The sequence below is a fragment of the Ostrea edulis genome, chromosome 2, assembly GCF_947568905.1.
Source record: "Ostrea edulis chromosome 2, xbOstEdul1.1, whole genome shotgun sequence".
Classification (NCBI taxonomy): domain Eukaryota; kingdom Metazoa; phylum Mollusca; class Bivalvia; order Ostreida; family Ostreidae; genus Ostrea; species Ostrea edulis.
The window spans coordinates 30,032,698-30,055,984 of record NC_079165.1 but is presented as its reverse complement, the minus strand read 5'-3'; the positions used below and the strand labels follow the sequence as shown (position 1 = coordinate 30,055,984).

General features: G+C 34.2%; 2 protein-coding genes across 17 annotated transcripts in view; one reads left to right on the top strand and one right to left on the bottom strand.

Annotated features, from left to right (window-relative positions):
* LOC125678675 (cytosolic phospholipase A2-like) overlaps positions 1-23,287 on the bottom strand; it is a 53,847-nt gene that overhangs the window by 3,172 nt on the left and 27,388 nt on the right. For all 12 annotated transcript variants that reach the window (XM_048917297.2, XM_056153714.1, XM_056153713.1 and 9 more), the window contains 15 exons: positions 22,673-22,726; positions 21,182-21,206; positions 20,723-20,804; positions 18,474-18,620; positions 15,415-15,530; positions 15,295-15,332; positions 10,413-10,545; positions 8,863-8,999; positions 6,854-7,076; positions 5,298-5,412; positions 3,882-4,019; positions 3,644-3,757; positions 3,148-3,492; positions 2,019-2,197; positions 1,235-1,421 (listed from right to left, as the gene is read on the bottom strand). In XM_048917297.2, coding sequence (XP_048773254.1) covers positions 1,235-1,421; positions 2,019-2,197; positions 3,148-3,492; positions 3,644-3,757; positions 3,882-4,019; positions 5,298-5,412; positions 6,854-7,076; positions 8,863-8,999; positions 10,413-10,545; positions 15,295-15,332; positions 15,415-15,530; positions 18,474-18,620; positions 20,723-20,804; positions 21,182-21,206; positions 22,673-22,686 — 1,993 coding nt within the window. In that variant the 5' untranslated portion in view covers positions 22,687-22,726. The remainder of the gene's footprint in view (positions 1-1,234; positions 1,422-2,018; positions 2,198-3,147; positions 3,493-3,643; positions 3,758-3,881; positions 4,020-5,297; positions 5,413-6,853; positions 7,077-8,862; positions 9,000-10,412; positions 10,546-15,294; positions 15,333-15,414; positions 15,531-18,473; positions 18,621-20,722; positions 20,805-21,181; positions 21,207-22,672; positions 22,727-23,287) is intronic.
* The window catches only part of LOC125678677 (prostaglandin G/H synthase 2-like), a 52,393-nt gene continuing 36,055 nt past the window's right edge, over positions 6,950-23,287 (top strand). For 2 of the 5 annotated variants that reach the window (XM_048917303.2, XM_056153716.1), the window contains exon 1: positions 6,951-7,090. The gene's annotated coding sequence lies outside the window, so the exon portion shown is untranslated. Of the gene's footprint in view, positions 7,091-15,582; positions 17,976-23,287 lie in introns of those variants that run through there. The other 3 variants (XM_048917299.2, XM_048917298.2, XM_048917305.2) reach the window with 3 other exon arrangements.

The following is a 23,287-nucleotide window of genomic DNA, read 5'->3' as shown; positions in this document are numbered from 1 at the left end:
GTAGACATTAGTATAAACATTAGTACATGTAATAGATATGTTGAGTAGACATTAGTATACACATTAGTACATGTAATAGATATGTTCAGTAGACAGTTGAGTTTTACACATCAGTACATGTAATAGATATGTTGAGTAGACATTAGTATAAACATTAGTACATGTAATAGATATGTTGAGTAGACAGTTGAGTTTTACACATTAGTACATGTAATAGATATGTTGAGTAGACAGTTGAGTTTTACACATCAGTACATGTAATAGATATGTTCAGTAGACATTAGTATAAACATTAGTACATGTAATAGATATGTTGAGTAGACAGTTGGGTTTTACACATCAGTACATGTAATAGATATGTTCAGTAGACAGTTGGGTTTTACACATTAGTACATGTAATAGATATGTTGAGTAGACATTAGTATAAACATTAGTACATGTAATAGATATGTTGAGTAGACATTAGTATAAACATTAGTACATGTAATAGATATGTTGAGTAGACATTAGTATACACATCAGTACATGTAATAGATATGTTGAGTAGACATTAGTATAAACATTAGTACATGTAATAGATATGTTGAGTAGACATTAGTATAAACATTAGTACATGTAATAGATATGTTCAGTAGACAGTTGAGTTTTACACATTAGTACATGTAATAGATATGTTCAATAGACATTAGTATAAACATTAGTACATGTAATAGATATGTTCAGTAGACAGTTGAGTTTTACACATCAGTACATGTAATAGATATGTTGAGTAGACATTAGTATACACATCAGTACATGTAATAGATATGTTCAATAGACATTAGTATAAACATTAGTACATGTAATAGATATGTTCAGTAGACAGTTGGGTTTTACACATTAGTACATGTAATAGATATGTTGAGTAGACATTAGTATAAACATTAGTACATGTAATAGATATGTTCAGTAGACAGTTGAGTTTTACACATCAGTACATGTAATAGATATGTTGAGTAGACATTAGTATAAACATTAGTACATGTAATAGATATGTTGAGTAGACATTAGTATAAACATTAGTACATGTAATAGATATGTTCAGTAGACAGTTGAGTTTTACACATTAGTACATGTAATAGATATGTTGAGTAGACAGTTGAGTTTTACACATTAGTACATGTAATAGATATGTTCAGTAGACAGTTGGGTTTTACACATTAGTATAAATATTAGTACATGTATTTTCTCATACCTGGTTTGGTCTCGTCTCTGAATTTTATATTGGCTAACACAAAATGTAAGACAATGGGACACTTGGGATCACCGGGTTCCTCGAATACATAGCACTCCTTGCGACCTTCCACATTTACAATGTTAGGGTCAATCTTTGGAAATGGCACTTTGTTCAAATTAGCCCACTGCTGAGCTAACATGATTTCCTAAAATTCATTATAAACATTGGAGATTTTATTACATGTGCAAAGTAATGGTATAACATGTCTATATGTACTGTAAATGTTGAGATTTTTTTTTTTTAAACAGTATTTTATTATGAATAACATATTAAGGATTAGGCAGCAGGCAATGCCTATATAAGCCTTCTCCTTAATGTTGAGATTTTTGGGAGTTAATCCAACAAATTCATGTGATTGAACCCTTATCCAAAGCTGTTTTGTCAGCGACGTTGCTTTACTTCACTATGAATGCAATGAAAAGCAACAAATAGAAGGGGAATTATATCTTAGAAAAAAGATAAAGTTGGATTAGGTTGGGTTTTTTTTGGCATTTTAATAGAAATTACCATTAGGAATGAATGGCATGAATCCCCACATTTACAGTGCATGGTTTCAATTAAGTAAAAGAAGTATACATGTTGAAGTAAAGAATTCTAATCGATTTACCTGGAGGTGCTGAGAAACCCAACATGTATGTAGTATACAACACAACTCAAAAAACATGCCTTAAACATTGCTACAGTGTCTGTAATGACCCAGCTCACTTTAGATATCAGAGGAGCCCTAATTTATAGAACGTACCTTAAATGGTAGAGCGGTGTCACTGGGCCTGGCACTGAAATCAAATGACAGTATCAGGTCCACCTCCCTCTGCGGCCGGAGAACGAGGGAGTAGGGAGAGTTAAATGTCAGTCCACCATCCACAACATACAGCTTCTTTATTGAGGTGGGGTACATCTCAAAGATCTTTGAAAATGGATCTACAATAGTGAGAACCAGTAAGCACTGGTCAGCTTGCAGACAAACATGGCTGACCCAAGTTTTGACATGCATTTGACAACAATGAATGCACTTTCTGGATAGAGCTGGATATTTTACTCAAGATAAGTATTGACCAAAGTCTGAGTAATGTTGAAAGAACATTTGTTTGATTACAGATCATAGCTAAAGTATCCCATTACTGACAGGCAATTTGGGGATGGGGTCCACTGCTTTCTCAGGGTTCTAACTTAACAAATCTTTGTTCTGCTTAGATAGCATATAACAAAGGATACCCCACTACAGCTAAGAACTTAATCAAAATAAGGTCCTAGTGGTCTGCACAGATGCCGGCATAAGGGTGTCATTATTGTGGGAGGGAGCTGGAGTATGTGGAGAAAATTTGTGTGGAACGTGAAACCCTTTTTGCATATACATGTACATTCATTATACAGAAGATCATTATTTAGGTAGTAGAGACAAGACCATAGGCACTTAATTTGCCTGCCCCTGTTCAAGCAAAACACTAGAATCACATTCCAATTACCCAGTGATGTGGTACATATAAATGGGAAATGCTCTGCTGTCATTTATCTATATTTGTATATGCACCAATGCTCTGCAGTCATTTATCTATATAGGCCACCACTGTGGGTTTTTTATTGTGGCTAAATCTGTCCTTTAGCATAAAGACCTTGACCTCTATCAGACATAAAGCTTTAACTTTGACCTTTAATTTGACCTAAGTCCCTGTCTTGCATATAGCTCAAAAGTTATGACTACTGTAGACAAAAGGACATAAAAGCAGGTGAAAAGTGATGTACTCAATATTTTTATTTTATCAGGGGGTGGGGGGGTGGGGGTGTGTGTGAGGCATACATGAAACACTTTTCTACACGGACAATAACTTAGAAACTATCTATAAACATCCAGCGGATATGGTGAAACTCACTAGCTCCACTGTACGAGGCATCCAGATCATCAAATAATGAGGCACTGCTGGGTTCCGTGAACGGTGAAAAGGGGTAGCAGGTGGACATCGACAACCCCCTCATAAAACTGTGAACCTTGGCTGCTCGGCCTTCTATGGATTTCAACATGTGGGTGCTTTGATAAACGTTCTTAAACATGTCCTTCCAGAACGATGGTTTGCTGGATGTTTTATTTTTGCTGATTTTCAGGGCTTTCTTTGGTTTCATTTTGTAGTTTTTCCGAGATTCATTGTCCTCGCTGTCGGACTCGCTCGAGACACTGTCTTCATCTGACTGAGTCGACATATCTTGCAACAATTCCCTTTCTACAACAGATTAAGTCCATGAGACTTGTTAAATTCACATCTTTACAAATACAAATTGAATTAGAAAAAAGATTGAAACATCCCTCCTTATTTAAGATAAAGGAACAAAATAAAACCACCATTGGCATTATTAACTTTTTGATCCACCTACCCATTTCCTTTCTTTCCTGCTCCATGTCCTCTGATATATCTTGCTCACATTTTACTTTTTTGTCATCCCTTAGCAACCTTGATATCTGTATACAAAAGGCACTCCCCCACACACCTACAAAACAAACCAATTCTTCAAAAACTGTTTTCTACTTTTCACCCAGAGAAAATTCTGAAGAGTTTATGATTGTAACTGAGTGTATCCGGGTTTACTTTAAAACACCAATACACTTATTTACCCATGAGGAAATGCAGGGGTGGCTCCTCATGTTGTGTGACCAACTGACCCATGAAGAACTTGCTTCCAAACAACTGAGTCTTCATAAATGTTCCATATTTTGGAAGGCCTATTTCATAGGGAGTGAATTCCATCCACTCTACAAGACAATTACAAATTAGATTATTTCAACATATATCTTAAAGTCATTTTCATTCATATTCCTGTACAATGTGCCAATCTTTCAAATATCATATGGCATTGATTTATCTGCCCCATGTATAGTACACCACTCTTTCCTCCCAGGTCACATAAACACCAATTTTTAGTTATGGGCATGATCTGTATAGGACCAAATTTAAGGAAGTTTGGAGAAGGTGTCTATGTTGATGTCCTGCAGTTGCCATGGATTTCATGATGCATTGTGTGATGTTTCGATAGCTTTTAACATGGAAGGTCTCGCGATGTATCATAGAACTTTATATTGGTCTTAAGTCTTTGGACAGTACCCAGCATTACACCTCCCCCCCCCCTCCACATAATATTTCGATTATTGTATAAATGTTCTTCGTATTGTCCCCAAGATTAACTTTAAACAAGTCCCATGCAATGTAAAGGTTGGGTATCTTATTCTGCCAATACAATTATTGCACCGTGTGCCAGATTTCACATATGACGGGGTTTTTTTCCCATTGAATAGCAGAGGGAAAGGATAATGTCAATACTCTTTAAAATATTTGTGAATTGCATACATACGGCTGCAACAAGTGCGAGTCTAATTAAGACAACAATTATTGTACAGTTGCTGCAAGGTTAACTAGATTGAATTGGGACTGCTTCATGTTTAATCATAGAGGCTTTAATTCTGTACAGGTGTCAGAAATTCATAGTGTACGTGTGTCTGTGTTTACTATAGCTGCTGCTTAAACAGGATTATCCTGTGTTAACTTAAAAGCTGCTGCTTAAACAGGTGTGTGGAGCTGCTGCTTAAACATGAGCACCTAACCATAATGAGCACCTGAACATCATAGTGTGGAGAAAAATCCAAGGGGCACCACATTTGTGACCATTACATGTATGTCTGCAGAAGTGTGTGATTATATCCAAAGATTTTCTAAAATTGTAGATTAAGATAATCAGAAATTATCAAACTTTTAAAGAGATTGGTGGATATGTGACTGGGGGATTAACAAATTTCAAACAAGGCATGTCCCAAATCTGTACATTGAAATATGTCCCAAATCTGTACATCGAAATACATGTCCCAATCTGTACGTCGAAATACATGTCCCAAATCTGTACATCGAAATACATGTCCCAAATCTGTACATCGAAATACATGTCCCAAATCTGCACATTGAATACATGTCCCAAATCTGTACATAACATGCTGTATGTTGACACTTAGTTTATTAAATATTGCTGAGAAATACAATACCATGAAAGACTTCCGCTGAGACATTCTTTTTGACGTGAAGGCATGTATACAATGGCATGGGCACATCAGCTTTCTTCAGGATATCTTGCTGATCCGTCAGCTTGGATTCCAGTCTCTGTTTATCAAAAGCAAAATCATATAATTGCATAATCATGCACTGAAAGCAATCTCATAAATCCATCACCTGACCCTCACTATTGCTATCATAGTATACTAATCTGTTAATTATACACTGTACTCAAATGGATTAATTATTTCAATCCGACTTAAAAATGACTAGTTGAGATTTAGTAAATGAAAGAATAACAGTGCTTGACAGACTGACCTTTAATAAAATCTACTCATACTGGTCTACTGCCACAGGTGATATTTAATTACATGCCTCAGTTTACACCATCAATGGTACAATTGCAATTGTTTGTGCTGTTTGCTTAATACAAAACTATTAATTTAAAAGCTGACAAAAACGAAAAAATAACATTAAATATGTTTCAGAGAGATCTATCCCCACCATGTGGCAATGTTGAAAAGGTTGATTGTGAAAAATATACGTGTTCAATCAACTAGTCAGGGCAACCACAAGACTACAGACAGTACCTAAAGTTTTATCTCTATCAGGCAAAAGGTTCTGAGGATAAAAAACAGTATTGATTCATTTATATCCAGAGTGAATTAAATTATGACCTTGTAAGATTTTAAATGAAACGAAGCCATAATATCATAAGACATTTTGACTAATGGAGATCATCTACTCTTTAGGGGGTACCATTGTACCAAGTTTGATGTCTGTCAAGAAAAGGTTCACAAGATATATTGTGAAGACAATAATCTTCCTAGTATATAAAATTATCCTTGATATTTAACCCTGTTACCTCAAAATCAAAAGGGGTCATCTACTCATTAGGATGTATATTATCAGTGGTTGACGTCTGTCAAGCAAAGGGTTCTTAAGATATCTTACCATCTCCAGATTTACCGCTGACCTTGTGATGGGATATCTACCTCTTAAAGGAAGAACCAGTGTACCAAGTTTGATGTCTCTCAAACAAAGGGTTCTCAATATAATGAGTGGACAATATCTTCCTTTTTCCTGAATATATTGACCCTTGACCTCTTGACCTCAAAATCATTAGGGATCATCTACTCTTTGAGGAAAACCAATATTAATTATTAAGATACTGAGTGAACTACACTAGGTGTACTGACTGACTGACCGACGTGCAAACCAATATGCCTCCCTTTTTTTTTTTCAAGGAATAAAAAATAGCAGTATATGAAAGAAACACTGTTATTCTAATCAGAAGCAGCCACAGGTGTTTTTAATATTTGCATCAGTTACAATTAGTATATCGATCAGTATTATGATATCCTATTCAATGCATATAACTATAAATACTTTTCCTTTAGGTCTCAGTTATTTCAAGTAAACAAAACAAAAGAACTAATGTATATAATGCACAAAATTCTGTAAGATGCTGTCATTATGTAGAAGGCCACTAAGAAGGAATGCACAAGTAAAGAAGGCAAGTTTATTGCACACTGGCATAAAATCTTACGTTTTTGAGAATTGTGTCTCCCACTAAGCAACCAAAGAAGTCGGTGAAGCTGACAGGCTGCCCCAGTCGCCGTTTGTGGACGATTCTAGAGATGTAGGTACACAAGCTCTGTGGACTCAGGAGCCAGAAGGGACTATGCTCTATGTTTCTGCCCAACTCCTCTTGAAGTTCTCCAGGAGTTTTCCTGGGCCAGTCTGGATGAGAATATAATTGGGACAAATACCTAGAAACGAATCAGTGAGTAAATACTTACATGCTTAATATATTCACAGGTACATGTATATATAGATCAATATTTGTATTAATCATAAATTTAATGAGCCCGTGTGTATCTGCAACCTTTGAAAGTTTATACTATGATAAAAATCGCTAAAATGCATCAAAGATGCGTATGGCCGAGTTGCAGTTTGGAAAATTATGCACGCTTGCATTCACGAAGTAAAAACATGCACGTATTTAATATAGTTTATAAGTATGAAACTTTGAATGGCCGCAATAGGTATTTAGTGTTATAATGACCTTGACCTTTGGATTTCAAAAGCAACATGAATCTTGAATGTCATCGGGATTTGAAGTCTGATAAACATGCACCAGCAAGTACATGCATAAAAGTTAGAGGCAAGCTCAAATCTACAGTATATAGTGAAAAAGAGACCTTGACCTTTGACCTTTTGACCTCAAAATAAATAGGAACCTTCCTCTTTTAGATGTGATCAAAATATGCAAGTCTGACAAAAACGCACCAAGTAGTATCAAAGTTAGAGACCGGACAAGCTCAAATCTATGGCATTTAGTGACAAAGTGACCTTGACTTTTGACCTCAAAATAAACAGGAACCTTCCTCTTTTGGATGTAATCATGTTATATAAGTCTCACAAAGATGTACCAAAAAGTATGAAAGTTAAAGACCGGACAAGCTAATTGTGGACGCCGCCCGCCCGCCCCCCCGACTGGACACCCATTCTTCACCAATTTAAAAGCCGAGATTTGCTTCGCAACTCTGCTAAAAAAGGACTTTTACACTAAAATATGGTTACATTGAACATACTCTGATATATCACTCCTTATAATGAAGGGACAATCACTATACCAGGTTTGCAAAACACAGAAAGACATAAAGGAATGACTGCCTAGGTGGTTTGTATTATAGGAGAGTATAAAACACTGGATTAATTACCCCTTGCTTGCATAATACGAACAACCTTGATATTTAATCCTTCTATCTGATAATGATTTTTATTTTTATTTTATGCTGAAAGGGCAGTGCTTTTATCAACAAATATACCTTGAAACAGCATAGGATTAACACTAAGAAAAATTTAAATATATCTAAATGCATTTAGTTGTACTTATAATGAAACAGCACCATAAATCTGAATGTAACGAGTTGTACTTATAATGAAACAGCATCGTAAATCTGAATGTAACGAGTTGTACTTATAATGAAACACCATAGTAAATCTGAATATAACGAGTTGTTCTTAATATAATGAAACAAATTATGCTATTCCTAATGTTTCGCTCTAACCAGGTTTTCCTATTCTAGTATATACCAACACTAAGCCTTCATGAATACATTAATTGCAGTGCTGAGCTCTTGTACTACTGATTACAGTGCTGAGCTCTAGTACTACTGATTACAGTGCTGAGCTCTAGTACTACTGATTACAGTGCTGAGCTCTAGTACTACTGATTACAGTGCTGAGCTCTAGTACTACTGATAACAGTGCTGAGCTCTAGTACTACTGATTACAGTGCTGAGCTCTAGTACTACTGATTACAGTGCTGAGCTCTAGTACTACTGATAACAGTGCTGAGCTCTAGTACTACTGATTACAGTGCTGAGCTCTAGTACTACTGATCACAGTGCTGAGCTCTAGTACTACTGATTACAGTGCTGAGCTCTAGTACTACTGATAACAGTGCTGAGCTCTAGTACTACTGATTACAGTGCTGAGCTCTAGTACTACTGATTACAGTGCTGAGCTCTATTACTACTGAAGTATTACCAGGCTGATCCTGAGAGTCCCCCTGCATAAGTAGTCATGTCCAAAATATGGCTGTCCACTAAGGCCGTAAACACTCCGCTGTAAGCTGTCATGGCACGGAATCCCCCACCAGACCCTATCACACCTATGTTAGGAACCTACAACACATCAAAATATAAAGGAATATATAGATAATGGTTTGGTGCAGTGATATTATATCAGATTGACTGAAATATACAATTATGCGATATCAGATGAAGTGGAACCCTCTGTACCTACTGCATTTCACTTCACACCTTTAACGATGCATGCCATTTTATGTTATTAGGATATACAGTTCCATTGCCCCCCCCCCCCCCCCCCCCCCCCCCCCCCCCTTGCATTATGCATATAGTTTAAGTCAAATTATAACTTCTGGAAAGAACAGATGTCTGTTAATTTATATTTTCCTTAAAAATACAAACATAAAAATGTACAATATTGGCTAAGACCAGAAATTTTAGGATGGCAAAAATGTGGCCTACTATCAAATTTAGTAAAATCAAAGATGCAAAATTTTCTAAAACAAAGTACATGCACCATAGGAACTGCTGCATACACCCATTTTCAAATGATTCAAATTACAGCTAGATCTAGATATATACAGTGGTCCCTAACAACTTTTCAGAATTTGAAATTAGAGGTGTTTTAATGGGACTAGTACTTATACCTTTCACACAGCTTATTCAAACTGGGGCACATTAGTAACCTTTTACTTTTATCTAAATGGCTTTAGCTTTTAAAGATCATGACATGGCCTTAAATCATATCTAGCAATCCTCATGCTTATTAAGTACAATTGAGTTTGCAATTATCTTTCCATTACAAAGTTATGGTGCTGACAAAAATGTAGTACTTTTCTTACCAGTGACCTTGACCTTGTTGAAATTATTTTGGTTCATGGTTATGACATAGGGCAACCTTTGTCCCAAGTATGAACCTCTATTGTCTCCTCATTACGAAGTCATCGCCAAGACAACTATTTCTTCTATTACAATGACCTTGACCAAATGGCCTTTACCTTAAAGATGTGACCATGCTCCTGAGGGAAGTCATAGCACACTAAATAATGATAAGAAACCTGTGTGGCAAGCATAAGGTTCTAATGGTCTATTGTCTTTCCATTACAGAAATTCTGACAAAGGCCAACAGACAAATAAATAGATGATGAACATGGTAATTCCTGTACACCCCCCCCCCCCCCCCCCAAGTTTGTTGGAAGCATTAAATTGGTCAAAATAAGACTTGTTCAAGTCATCATCATCAGGAAACCGTCAAAATCTCTGTACATTATATGGGAAGAATATAAGTGAAATCCACTGAATTCAACCCCACCCTCTGCTGTGAGGTTCCTGACTGCAAATTTTAATTAGAAACTCATTGTTAATGCCTGCCCAAATAACCAAATGCTTGTCTGTCTGAACATAGGTCCATCTCTCATTGAACTAAAAAGTCTCCCCATCTTTCATTTTGGAGAATTGAATGTAAACATTGTAAATTTGGTTGTCCTAGAGATGCTTTAAAGCCCTTACATCTCTTTCTTTTGTTGGGGCATCTTCACCTAAGATTTTCTTCATAACTTCAAACACTTTTTTTCGTCTTCTTTCGAGAAATTCTATTTCTTCTCTGCAGAGTGTTAAACTAAATCTAAGCTGAGGTTCACATCTGTAAACGAAAAATCAAAAAGACATGACGCACCTTGTAATCATTGTTAGGATAATAAATTAAAGGGCCCACGAGCATGAGAAAAATAGCAGTCTTCAATCAGTATAACATCTTTGATAATATGGTATCATCAATACTTACTGTCAATCAACTTAATTAAAAACAGTCAAAGGTTGAAATACTGATACAAATCTCTTGTAATTCTGAGATCTAAGTCAATTAAATCAGATCATTTATTCTTAGTATGTTCTATTTAATACAGATACTGTCAATTTGACAAATGTTTCAGACACCACAAAGCTATATCTAACAAAACTGTGACATATGACTGCCATGGTGTTCTTCAGTTATTGTGCAATAATACATTTATTAACTAATATTGGTTTCTTATTTTCTGTGAATTCCATGTTCTATGAATGCTAAAGTTCACTGGCACCAGACAATATGTGTACCTATAAGACTAATTTTTGTGAATTCCATGTTCTATGAATGTTAAAGTTCACTGGCACCAGACAATATGTGTACCTATAAGACTAATTTTTGTGAATTCCATGTTCTATGAATGTTAAAGTTCAATGGCACCAGACAATATGTGTACCTATAAGACTAATTTTTGTGAATTCCATATTCTATGAATGTTAAAGTTCAATGGCACCAGACAATATGTGTACCTATAAGACTAATTTTTGTGAATTCCATATTCTATGAATGTTAAAGTTCAATGGTACCAGACAATATGTGTACCTATAAGACTAATTTTTGGTTTCAAAGAAATGTTCTTCCAGGATACAGACTCTGTGTGTTTATGTCTGTGTGCATGAGGGGGAGGGGGGGGGGGGGGGGGTTAATGTTTTGGACGTATTGATCAAAATAGATATAGTACCACATGGTTATAGTGAATACACTTATAATGAATTACTGTTTATAATGAAGTGCTGACTGTAATCACGAGTGATATACATGTCAAGTAGAAGCCAAAATTAAACATATAGCCTGCAAAATGGACAGAAGAAATTTTTGCCACAAAATTTTGGAGAAACAGTCTGTCATACAGATCAACACACAATATCACAAATGCAAGGGACAAAAACAAGGTAATCACTAATAGTAGGGATGTCACCTGGATTCTGGTTAATTAACACGTTACTTTGTCATCTTTCTGATCCCGACATGTGAATTAAAATTAAGTAACAAGTTTAATTCTGTCAGCTTTCTGATCTCGACATGTGAATTAAAATTAAGTAACAAGTTTAATTCTGTCAGCTTTCTGATCTTGACATGTGAATTAAAATTAAGTAACAAGTTTAATTCTGTCAGCTTTCGGATCCCGACATGTGAATTAAAATTAAGTAACAAGTTTAATTCTGTCAGCTTTCTGATCTCGACATGTGAATTAAAATTAAGTAACAAGTTTAATTCTGTCAGCTTTCTGATCCCGACATGTGAATCAAAATTAAGTAACAAGTTAAATTCTGTCAGCTTTATGATCACGACATGTGAATTAAAATTAACCAACAAGTTTAACGTTGTCATCTTTCTGATCGTTAAAATGGGTTATTCAATATTATTATACTTTCATGTAAAATACTCGAACCTGATTGGTCGAGAAGCATTTGAAAAAACATATTGTTACCCTCTGAGAACAGAAAACACGCGACCCAGGGTGATAGTATCTAGCAACGGGTAACAGTACTTGACAATGGGTGATATTATAAAAAATTATCACATGCGTCAAATTTATGCGTGTACGGTTCGCCGTAGATTGCTAGACGACGTCGTTTGAGCGTTTGTAATAAACGCGAGTACCCGCATCGAAATACAAAATATCGTACGACAGTGATTGATCAAATGTCAACAGACGTAAGTTTTTCTGCTTTCCAGTTTACATAACATTCAGTATAATAAAACAAATATTGCATGTATTTGAGGGTAACATTGAAATTTTCACCCCTCGAGAAACCATTGTCAACCTCGGCTACGCCTCGGTTGACAATGGTTTTCTCGGGGTGAAAATTTTCAATGTTACCCTCAAATACATGCAATATTTATATAGGAACAACTTCTTATTTAACAATGTTTAATTGTGATCTTCTCTGTCATCTACTACAGAACATCAGAAAATTTTTGAATGGCCCACTTTTTTCCCACCCATTAATTTCTCATCCAAAATGGACAAAAATAACATGGTTATTCAGTATCTAATTTTGCTTCACATAAATTGTTCTTATCTACATGGCAGTTAAATTGAGACACTTCAGTCGAAGATATTAGCAAATATACATGTAACTATGTGTAGCTATTTTGGCATTGAAATGCATGGTACCATTTAGTGCCGCTAGCCACGGTTACTGAGTCCGGTAGTACCTACCCTACCATTAGACGTAGTGTAAATGGAGACAATAGGCGTGGCTTGTGACGGTGGGTACCATTTCCTGCTATGAAAAGTTAAACCATGGATTTCCTTTGAAACATTTCTAAGCTTAGTGGAGAATGTTGATGACATGCTTCTAATGACAGTAAGTTTATGTGGAGGATGTTGTTGACATGTTGTCTAATGACAGTAAGTTTGTGTGGAGGATGTTGTTGACATGTTGTCTAATGACAGTAAGTTTGTGTGGAGGATGTTAGTGACATGTTGTCTAATGACAGTAAGTTTATGTGGAGGATGTTGGTGACATGCTGTCTAATGACAGTAAGTTTATGTGGAGGATATTAGTGACATGTTGTCTAATGACAGTAAGTTTATGTGGAGGATGTTAGTGACATGTTGTCTAATGACAGTAAGTTTATGTGGAGGATGTTGGTGACATGCTGTCTAATGACAGTAAGTTTATGTGGAGGATGTTAGTGACATGCTATCTAATGACAGTAAGTTTAGTGGAGGATGTTGATGAAATGCTGTCTAATGACAGTAAGTTTATGTGGAGGATGTTGGTGACATGCTGTCTAATGACAGTAAGTTTATGTGGAGGATATTAGTGACATGTTGTCTAATGACAGTAAGTTTATGTGGAGGATGTTAGTGACATGTTGTCTAATGACAGTAAGTTTATGTGGAGGATGTTAGTGACATGTTGTCTAATGACAGTAAGTTTATGTGGAGGATGTTAGTGACATGCTTCTAATGACAGTAAGTTTATGTGGAGGATGTTAGTGACATGCTTCTAATGACAGTAAGTTTATGTGGAGGATGTTAGTGACATGTTGTCTAATGACAGTAAGTTTATGTGGAGGATGTTAGTGACATGCTTCTAATGACAGTAAGTTTATGTGGAGGATGTTAGTGACATGCTTCTAATGACAGTAAGTTTAGTGGAGGATGTTAGTGACATGTTGTCTAATGACAGTAAGTTTATGTGGAGGATGTTAGTGACATGCTTCTAATGACAGTAAGTTTATGTGAGGGATGTTAGTGACATGTTGTCTAATGACAGTAAGTTTATGTGGAGGATGTTAGTGACATGCTTCTAATGACAGTAAGTTTATGTGGAGGATGTTAGTGACATGTTGTCTAATGACAGTAAGTTTATGTGGAGGATGTTAGTGACATGCTTCTAATGACAGTAAGTTTAGTGGAGGGTGTTAGTGACATGTTGTCTAATGACAGTAAGTTTATGTGGAGGATGTTAGTGACATGCTTCTAATGACAGTAAGTTTATGTGGAGGATGTTGGTGACATGCTGTCTAATGACAGTAAGTTTATGTGGAGGATGTTAGTGACATGCTTCTAATGACAGTAAGTTTATGTGGAGGATGTTAGTGACATGTTGTCTAATGACAGTAAGTTTATGTGGAGGATGTTAGTGACATGCTTCTAATGACAGTAAGTTTATGTGGAGGATGTTAGTGACATGCTGTCTAATGACAGTAAGTTTATGTGGAGGATGTTAGTGACATGCTTCTAATGACAGTCAGTTTAGTGGAGGATGTTAGTGACATGTTGTCTAATGACAGTAACTGAACACTACAATTGCATCTTTTAAAACTATATGATTTTTACTTGCCAAAACTTTGATTGCTATTTTCCAATTGGATTCAGGACATTTTGATTCATATATCTATGTTAAAGTAAACACAATAGACTTGTGCACTGCTACGGAATAATCAAATGGATGAAGATGAAATGCCATCTCCTAATTTCAATATATAAACAGTTATGAAATGCTTTTATTAAACAGTCCATATTATTTTGTATAGTGATATCAACTGATGAATCGAGTTGTTAATTTTCATTCTCTGTTCAAAGTTAAAGAATATCTATAACCTTATCTCGTCTAAATATCCAGCCAAGCTCAATCTCAGCTGAGATAAATATCCAGCCAAGTTCAATCTCAGCTGAGATAAATATCCAGCCAAGCTCAATCTCAGCTGAGATGACTGTATACAGGGTTATTTTCGCCCCGTGTAACTTTCACCTTTCTACACTTGTTGACGGTTTTGCTCCGTTTTAAATTCGCCCAGACACAGTTGTGTTAAAAGAGAGATAAGTGAAAAATTCAGTTTTGCCCAGTCTTAAATTCGCAAACTGAAAACAAGGGCAAAAGAAGCGAAAATAAAATGGGGGCGAATATTTCACTGTATACACTAATCATACTGCTTTTCCCCAAGTAACTGAGTTCCAATTTTTGCGTTCGGTAATCGGATGTTTCCATGAGAGCCTGTTACTTGTTGACATCTCTATCATGAATATCATTATGTACCCCCTTCCACAGTGCTGCAGTACTGTAGTTAAATAATAAATTCACCTACCTGTGGTTTGCCCACATTTCAATAACAACTTCTGAGGTCTGAAAAAAAAGAAATAACAGTGAATAAAACATACTGCATTTGATTGCTAACCTAGAATTCATTTTGTGAAACATTGCTTACCTCGTTGAATTTAAGAGTGTGGTCTACTTTATCATATGGAAGACTATGTAGAGATATTCTTTGAGGTTCTCCAAGCATTTCATCATAGGTGTAGTTAGCATCCATTAATGTCACTTCTGTAACAACAATTGTTTCACAATAAATTCTTGTTGACATATGAATTGGGCCTCAATAGTCACCCAAGAAACACACAAGGAAGATTTGGGGGTGGGGGGGATATCCTAACTCGTTTGTGGTCAAAAAGGACATTTTGTTCTCCTGGTGTTTCTTCATTGCAAAAATTTTGACATGGAATTTTTTAGGGTGGCTTGGTTAAAATGACCATGTTGCTCAGGGTTGTGATGCACTGGTCATAAGTAAGCTTGTACCAAATATAAGCTAGCTTCTATAATGTTTTTCTAGTACAGAGTTAAAGTCTGCAAGAAATATGTCAAATTTTTATTATTGTCCTTGACAATGGGCAAATGACTTTGGTTCAGGGTCAAAATACACTGTCAGAGTATCAGCAACTTTTGTATCAATTAAGTTTGAACTTCTAGCAATCTGTCCACGATCAAGTTAATGTCCAGAAAATGATTCTAGCAAATCATTCAATCTCTTTAAGGTAGCTCACTACACTAAAGCTTATACTCTTTATGACACTACATCACAAGATGGCGATTTAAATGTTTTCTGAAATTATTTGTATCGATCGACTTGTTTGTCTATCATCGTAGCTCAGTGGTTAAAGCATTGGGCTGGTGAACCGCAGATCTCGAGTTCAAATCCCCCAGAGTCTTTTGTTCATATGTGTTGAAATTATTTTTTTGAAAATCATGTTTTATCGAAATTTGTATATTTTTTGTCTTTTTGGCATATATACTTATTGTATATCATCATCTCTTTTATAATTAGATCAATTCGTATTGATTTGAGAAACTATTTCTGGGTGTAGTGAGCCACCTTAAATTGAAGATTGTGGTATTGTCTTCAATTCAGGTTCATCCAGAGCAAACTGTTTGGGTCATGAGTAGTCTTTTTGTCAACTATGAGTTTTAATGCCTCTTCATTGCAAAGTTGTAGCCCTGAGTGACCATTTTCACAAAAAAACCTTACAACTAAGATACAATTTTTGTCTCTGCCTTATACTCAACTGGGTGCCCTGAGTAAGAATGCAAGCTTTATCAATTGTGTGCATAGTACTTAGTTTTGTTCATTCAGAAATATATGAGAAAAGAATTTCACTGTGTTAAAATATATGAGAAAAGAGATATAAAAGAATTACACTGTGTTAAAATTTTCATCTAATTAATCGTAAGATTTTTGTGAAATGGTCATTTCAATTTCCCTTTATTTGTGACTAGTTGGGATCATAACAAATTTTGAACCAAACCATTAGGCCACTGTACAACATAAGGAAGGTGGCTATTTCTTGTAGTCACAAAAGATTAGCATTATTTTTAGGCGAAAATCATTTCCCATGTGAATTAATTTTGCAAGAATATTACAAATGATGCAATGCAAAATATCATGAATATTCAAAGTACCCCACAGTAATATTACATGCAAGATATTTTACATGTACAATTTAGTTATGTGCATGCATAACATGCAAGTTGATTACTGCAAAAAAGTTACTATGCTTGTGTTATATGAACATATGTTTTGTGTGTATTTTATGCATTGATAGATTTGAAGGCTAACTCTGTTCATCATGCATGCAGTGTAATAATTTTTGTCTTTGTTTTTTCTTCCTGTTTTTGTGATTTGGGATTTTGTTCATCCTGATGCTCTTCTCTGGGGCCAAATTGGTTGAATAAAAAATAAAATATTCTATCCTATTTTCTCCATAAAAATGTACATGTATAATACAAAAGTTCAAAAAAGTAATTCTAATAATCATATCATTTCCTGCTCTGATTGGCTTTTAGAAGCTAGCTAGGTTAAAATGAGGTAATAAAAAACACCACGGTTAAAGTATGTGATAGAATCATTTCTCTTCAGCATCAAGATTTGCTTTGCTGAAAAAGTCAGATGTGGTTGGGATTTCATTGCTCTATTTCTCGTTATGATAGTGATCAACAATATCCGGTAGAGTTAATCTCACCCCTTATGAAACCATTTCATGTGCACGTCAGACCGATTCATCCCTTCATTACCTCTCAACAACAGCCTCATATACAAGAGCTTCATGAGAGCATATCATTGTTGTTTAGACCGTACCAGGAAGAGGAACAAAACTGCACATCATAATACCCTCCTCTTTTCTAAAATGGGAACTACTATTTCATCCTGTTTCTAAATCAAATTAATTTTCAAGATCATGCATTAAAAACAAATCTTGCGTGTTCATTATATAATAAGTAGGAGCCAATACATGTGTATACATTTACCAAATGGAGAATGAAATGATTTTTTAAATGAAAATTAAAGTTGGTCTTTTCCTTTATTAGTTAAAAACATAATCTGATGAGACCTGTTAAATATGCCATGATCAACTCGTGACTTGATAAAAAGGTTCAGTGTGTGATGAAAAACTCAAGAATTAGATGGATAGAAGACTATACCATGCAAAGACAACTGTAAGTCTTATTAAATTAAATCAAATAATAATTTAAGACTTGCCCTATACATTAACTTAATTTCAAGCTAACATTTAAATCGCCACCATCATCCACAAATGGTCCACACTTGAAACAAACAAAATGGATACAAAGGTTGATATAAATTTTTGGTTTAGTTTGGTTGTAATAAGTACAAATACAAAATTTCTAATATATATATATATATATATATATATATAATATATATATAATAATGGCATGGTAAATTTTCTATGATGTTCAAAAGTTTAAATATATTTAACGGGCCTTTCCTATATAATTCTCACTAAATTTCCCCCCATTGTTTTGAACTTAATTGAGAAATCATGAAATAATTAAATTACATTCTACATAGTTATTTGTATTCATTTTACTAACAAAAACATGAATTCAGCTTTCATTTTTGATAAAAAGTTTGTCTGTAGCAGTATTTTTAAATGATAGAATATACCTTCTTTGTATATTCCATGAACTTACCCACTTCAGTACATAATTTAGGATTTAAGTAAAACTTAAATGTTTCATTCCATTCTGGATTGATGTTGTTGTCAATTGAACTTGTTCTCTGGTAACAGTTTGGAGCTCCATGCACCATCAACACCACATAGGGGTCAGGAGTGTCCACTGAAACATATAGTACATATACCCTTCATAACGTCAATTCATACAATAAAACCTAAAGCCTGGTATAACAAAAGTAAAATTATTTAACTATAAAAGTACTCTGTTGAATCATAAAAGGATAAATGGCTAGATATATTATGATTGAGCAAATTATGCATTAATATTGCATGTTCCAATATTTGGAACACAGTACTGCAATCAGTCAGAAACCGATTGTGCAGAAATTAATATATCCCCCAAACATTCAAACAACCTAGATATTTATTCCTTATATTCACATCTTTTAATTTAACTCATTTCTTCTGTTTTATGTCAAGTTCAAAGGTCAATGTTTTTATTGAGAAATGAAATTATACTTTATAACAGCAAGATTGCTGGAATGATTTGTCTATTGTTGGTCAGTGACGAGTGTCAAAATGGCAAATATAAAATTCCCATACTTAAAAGAAGTTGGAGCTTTATTTTGTATACAGTAAATACAGTCAAACTTCGCTTATATCAAACTCAATGTAACCGAGAAAAAACTTTGAGATATCTGATGATTCGAGATATAGAGGGTAAAATACTTAAAGAATAGGTGGTTGGGACTTCCAAATCACTTCGACAGATCCATGGTATTTTATATATCGGGTTTCGAGATACCGAAGTTTGACTGTACATGTATTAAGAATATAGTCTTGAGATTTAGATTTTCATCCCCTGGTCCTCTCCTCATCTTTGAAAGAACATTTGTCTGAGGTCATGTTTACGTCACACACTTAAAGACACTCAATGGAGACATTGAATCATCATGATCCCAAGTAATATGGCAATAGTGAAAACCATTATTATCACTACCGAGAAACACCATGCATGACCTTAAGTCCAAAACACTGAGCTAACCATGCATGCAGGCCACTGTATACCATGCATGCAGGCCACTGTATATGAAGTACGGTAATACTGATATTACACTGTATATGAAGTACGGTAATACTGATATTACACTGTATATGAAGTACGGTAATACTGATATTACACTCACAGTATATGAAGTACGGTAATACTGATATTACACTGTATATGAAGTACGGTAATACTGATATTACACTGTATATGAAGTACGGTAATACTGATATTACACTGTATATGAAGTACGGTAATACTGATATTACACTGTATATGAAGTACGGTAATACTGATATTACACTGTATATGAAGTACGGTAATACTGATATTACACTGTATATGAAGTACGGTAATACTGATATTACATATGCACTACAATATAGAATCTAAGCCTATTTCAGAAATCATACAAAAGCTTTAGATAGAGAAGAAAATATAATTTTATAAAAATAAAATGCCAGAAATGTTGTGAATGACCTAGACATGTAAGTAAAAATTCTACTTGTCGTACATGCACAGAAGAATTACAGAACTCTTTATGGTTTTTTCACATTCTGATTGCCAATTGTGATCTGAATTTAAATCAAACAGGTTACAGAAAAACAGATTTAAATATATATCTTATATGAGGTGAATAAATACAAAAAAACCTTTCAAAACTTCTTTCATTCATTATTCAACAGTCTTTTAATTTACTGCCAGAGTGAAATTGCAGAGAGAAATGTGATAGAATATCTTTTATCTATCTTTTTAAAAGCAAAAGGTTGTCAAAACATGTTTTGTTCATTTCGTTGGTACATGTAACTGTGGTCTATACAGAGGCACATGAATGTTCACACAAACATGAGTCAGTATCTACTGCTATACAATTAATTCATTGAGGGAATTTCCAAACCCATTTCCTTAACGGCCCCAGCCATCGTTCAGCGTAACTGTAGCATGTAAACACAGTGTGAAGTGCTTTTAATATACTATTGTTATGTTTCTGTCAATGAAAGATTTTCACACTGATGTCATAGATTAAAATAAGGGTGATCACCCCACTTGTGGAATTACCCTTAAACTATACATGTACTTGTGCAATATTTGGAAGTGGTGTGAATTAAGGCCAATCCTTGTAAACATGAGTCCATGGTCTCAGATCTTCCCATTTTAATCTAGCCCTTTTACAATAGTCATGCAGTATTTTGCAATGAACAAATAGATACACTTACACATATCTTGATAGTAGCCCTTTGTTATTTGAATTCCACGCACGACTCGGACATAGAGAACGGCACAAGGGTCGTGAGTCACCTATAAAAGAAGAAACCCCTCGATGTACTCCTTAGACTCAATGTACTCCTTAGATATTAAAGATAATCAAAGTCTGATGAAATACATCATAAAAATTTCAAATTGTTTGAATAAATTTCTGATTTAAACATATGCATTGTATTTACATTTGTATGAACATCAAACATCATTTGCTATTAACTTCAGATATGATTTGTAAAAAAATTTTTTTTTAAAATTACATAGTGGGTTAATTATAATTTGGTGGGCTTGGGCATGCCCTGGGAGTATTTTCAAAGAAAACCACATGTGAATCTGTTTATAAGAATAAAAAGTTCAATTTAAGTTCATTGATAAATACAAACAGGGAAGGATATGGCAATAAAGCAATTTCTTACCTCAAATATTTGAAATGGATCAAAACTGCAACCAAAAAAAAAAAAAAAACCATAGAAAATAAAAATAATGAATGAATAATATGATGCAATATTTGCTATATATATTTATAAGTACCAGGTACAAGAAATGAAAAATAACCATTTTTTTGCTGCATGACAAAATTTTATAATACAATACAATATTATTAAGACTTATATAGCACCCTAATCAATTAAAAATCTCTAAAGCGCTTTACATAAAAAAGTATACAATTCAAAGTAAAAACAACAATGTCCTACATAAAAAATGATGGTACATGCATATGATTGTAATTATACACTTTAAAACAGTTTGTAGATAAAATAGAATTGTCTTTTAGCTAGATATTAAAAGCAATATTAAAAAAATTAGTCACTGAAAACTATTCCAATACAGGAGGATTAATTATTTGAATAATCTAGCTGTGGCAGAAAACTGCGAAGCATGCTAGTAGTAACAGCGGTATAGTGCTGCTTCATTATGGGTAATATGTTTATTAGAATTCCTCCATAACAAACTAAATCATCTAAATCATAATGTATTCAGATATTAATTAGTAAGGAGCTCAATTTTTCTTCCATTAATTACTACACCCATGTGAGATGGAGCTCATAATCAAGAAAAATCTATTGGCTGAATATTGTATAGCATGGCACAATTAATGATATTTATATAAATTTCATAGTTCCAAAAGTAAATCTGGAATTTTTTTAAAAGTAATTGTTGCACATTTATTTCAGTCAATCCCATGGTTTTACTGCACAACAACCAAGAGTTCATCATTGGTCGATATTGTGCTTTTTGGTTGATGTGATAAAACCAATAGATTGACCTTTACATGCTATATTTGTATAATGTGTTCATTTTGAAATAAAAGAAAATCATTTATTATATGTAGAAATTTGTTCAACTTCCAAGATATTCACAAAAACAGTTAACGTAGATTAATTCTAGTTTTTGTGGATTTCTATCAATTTCCTCCTTCTGAGTACAAAACTAACAAACCAGTAATATCAAAATTCACAGAAACCATGGCAACATATATTCAGTGAAGAAAAAGAAAAACGGCAATTATGTTTATTCCTAATCATTCCACAAGATATATATATATATATATATATATATATATATATATATATATATATATATATATATATATATATATATTATATAGGCATGTGTATATAAATATTAACATTTTGATTTTATTTATGGGTTTTAGAATACCTGCGTTAACATAGAAATAGCTGACCTTGATTTGAAATCAACCTCGGAGTTCCAAGAATAACTATATATATTCATATACAACCATATACAATTGTTACAATGATACATATCAAAATAGTTCATATATATACATGAATATATCTATGTTCTTAAAGCAATGATTGAGGCATAATTATATTTATATATATATATACATGTATATATACATATGTAAGTAACACACACACATAATTATATGTACTTACTTATTGTTGTTCATGCTGAGGTCCGCGAATGACAGGGTTTGATGAGCAGTCGACCTGTAAAATGTCACAAAATCACTTGTATGTGTACCAACTGTAACCCTTGAAAGTATTTATTGTTAAACAACACGGTAGATAAATACTGTAGTTATAGTTTGTTTGCAGTGGCCACTCATTATGATCTCCTGCAAGAACGATTGAACCTTAAGGACTTATCTGATTAACGGGTAGTTATAAATATTTTAACCCACTTTGTGACACTTCATTCATGCAATGGCATGCCAACACCGTTACTGGCATTGTAAATTTCCATACTTGAATGCGTTACACATAGATAATGATCATGACAATAAAATATACAAATTCAAAAGTTTTCTGGTACGTATACATAAAGATCTGATAATAACCCGTCAATTTACACCCCTCATTATTATGAATCAGCCCCGCCCCCCCCCCCCCCCCCCCCCTTCCATCCCAAAATGTTTCTCAATCGCTTTAGGGCTAGAAAAGTATGGTGTGGTTGGTATATTTTTATGAGGACGTTGAACTGTATAACTGTTATGGTGTACAAGTGTCATATATTATTAGTAGGTCAGTCTGAAGAGCTGAAGTGCTCAA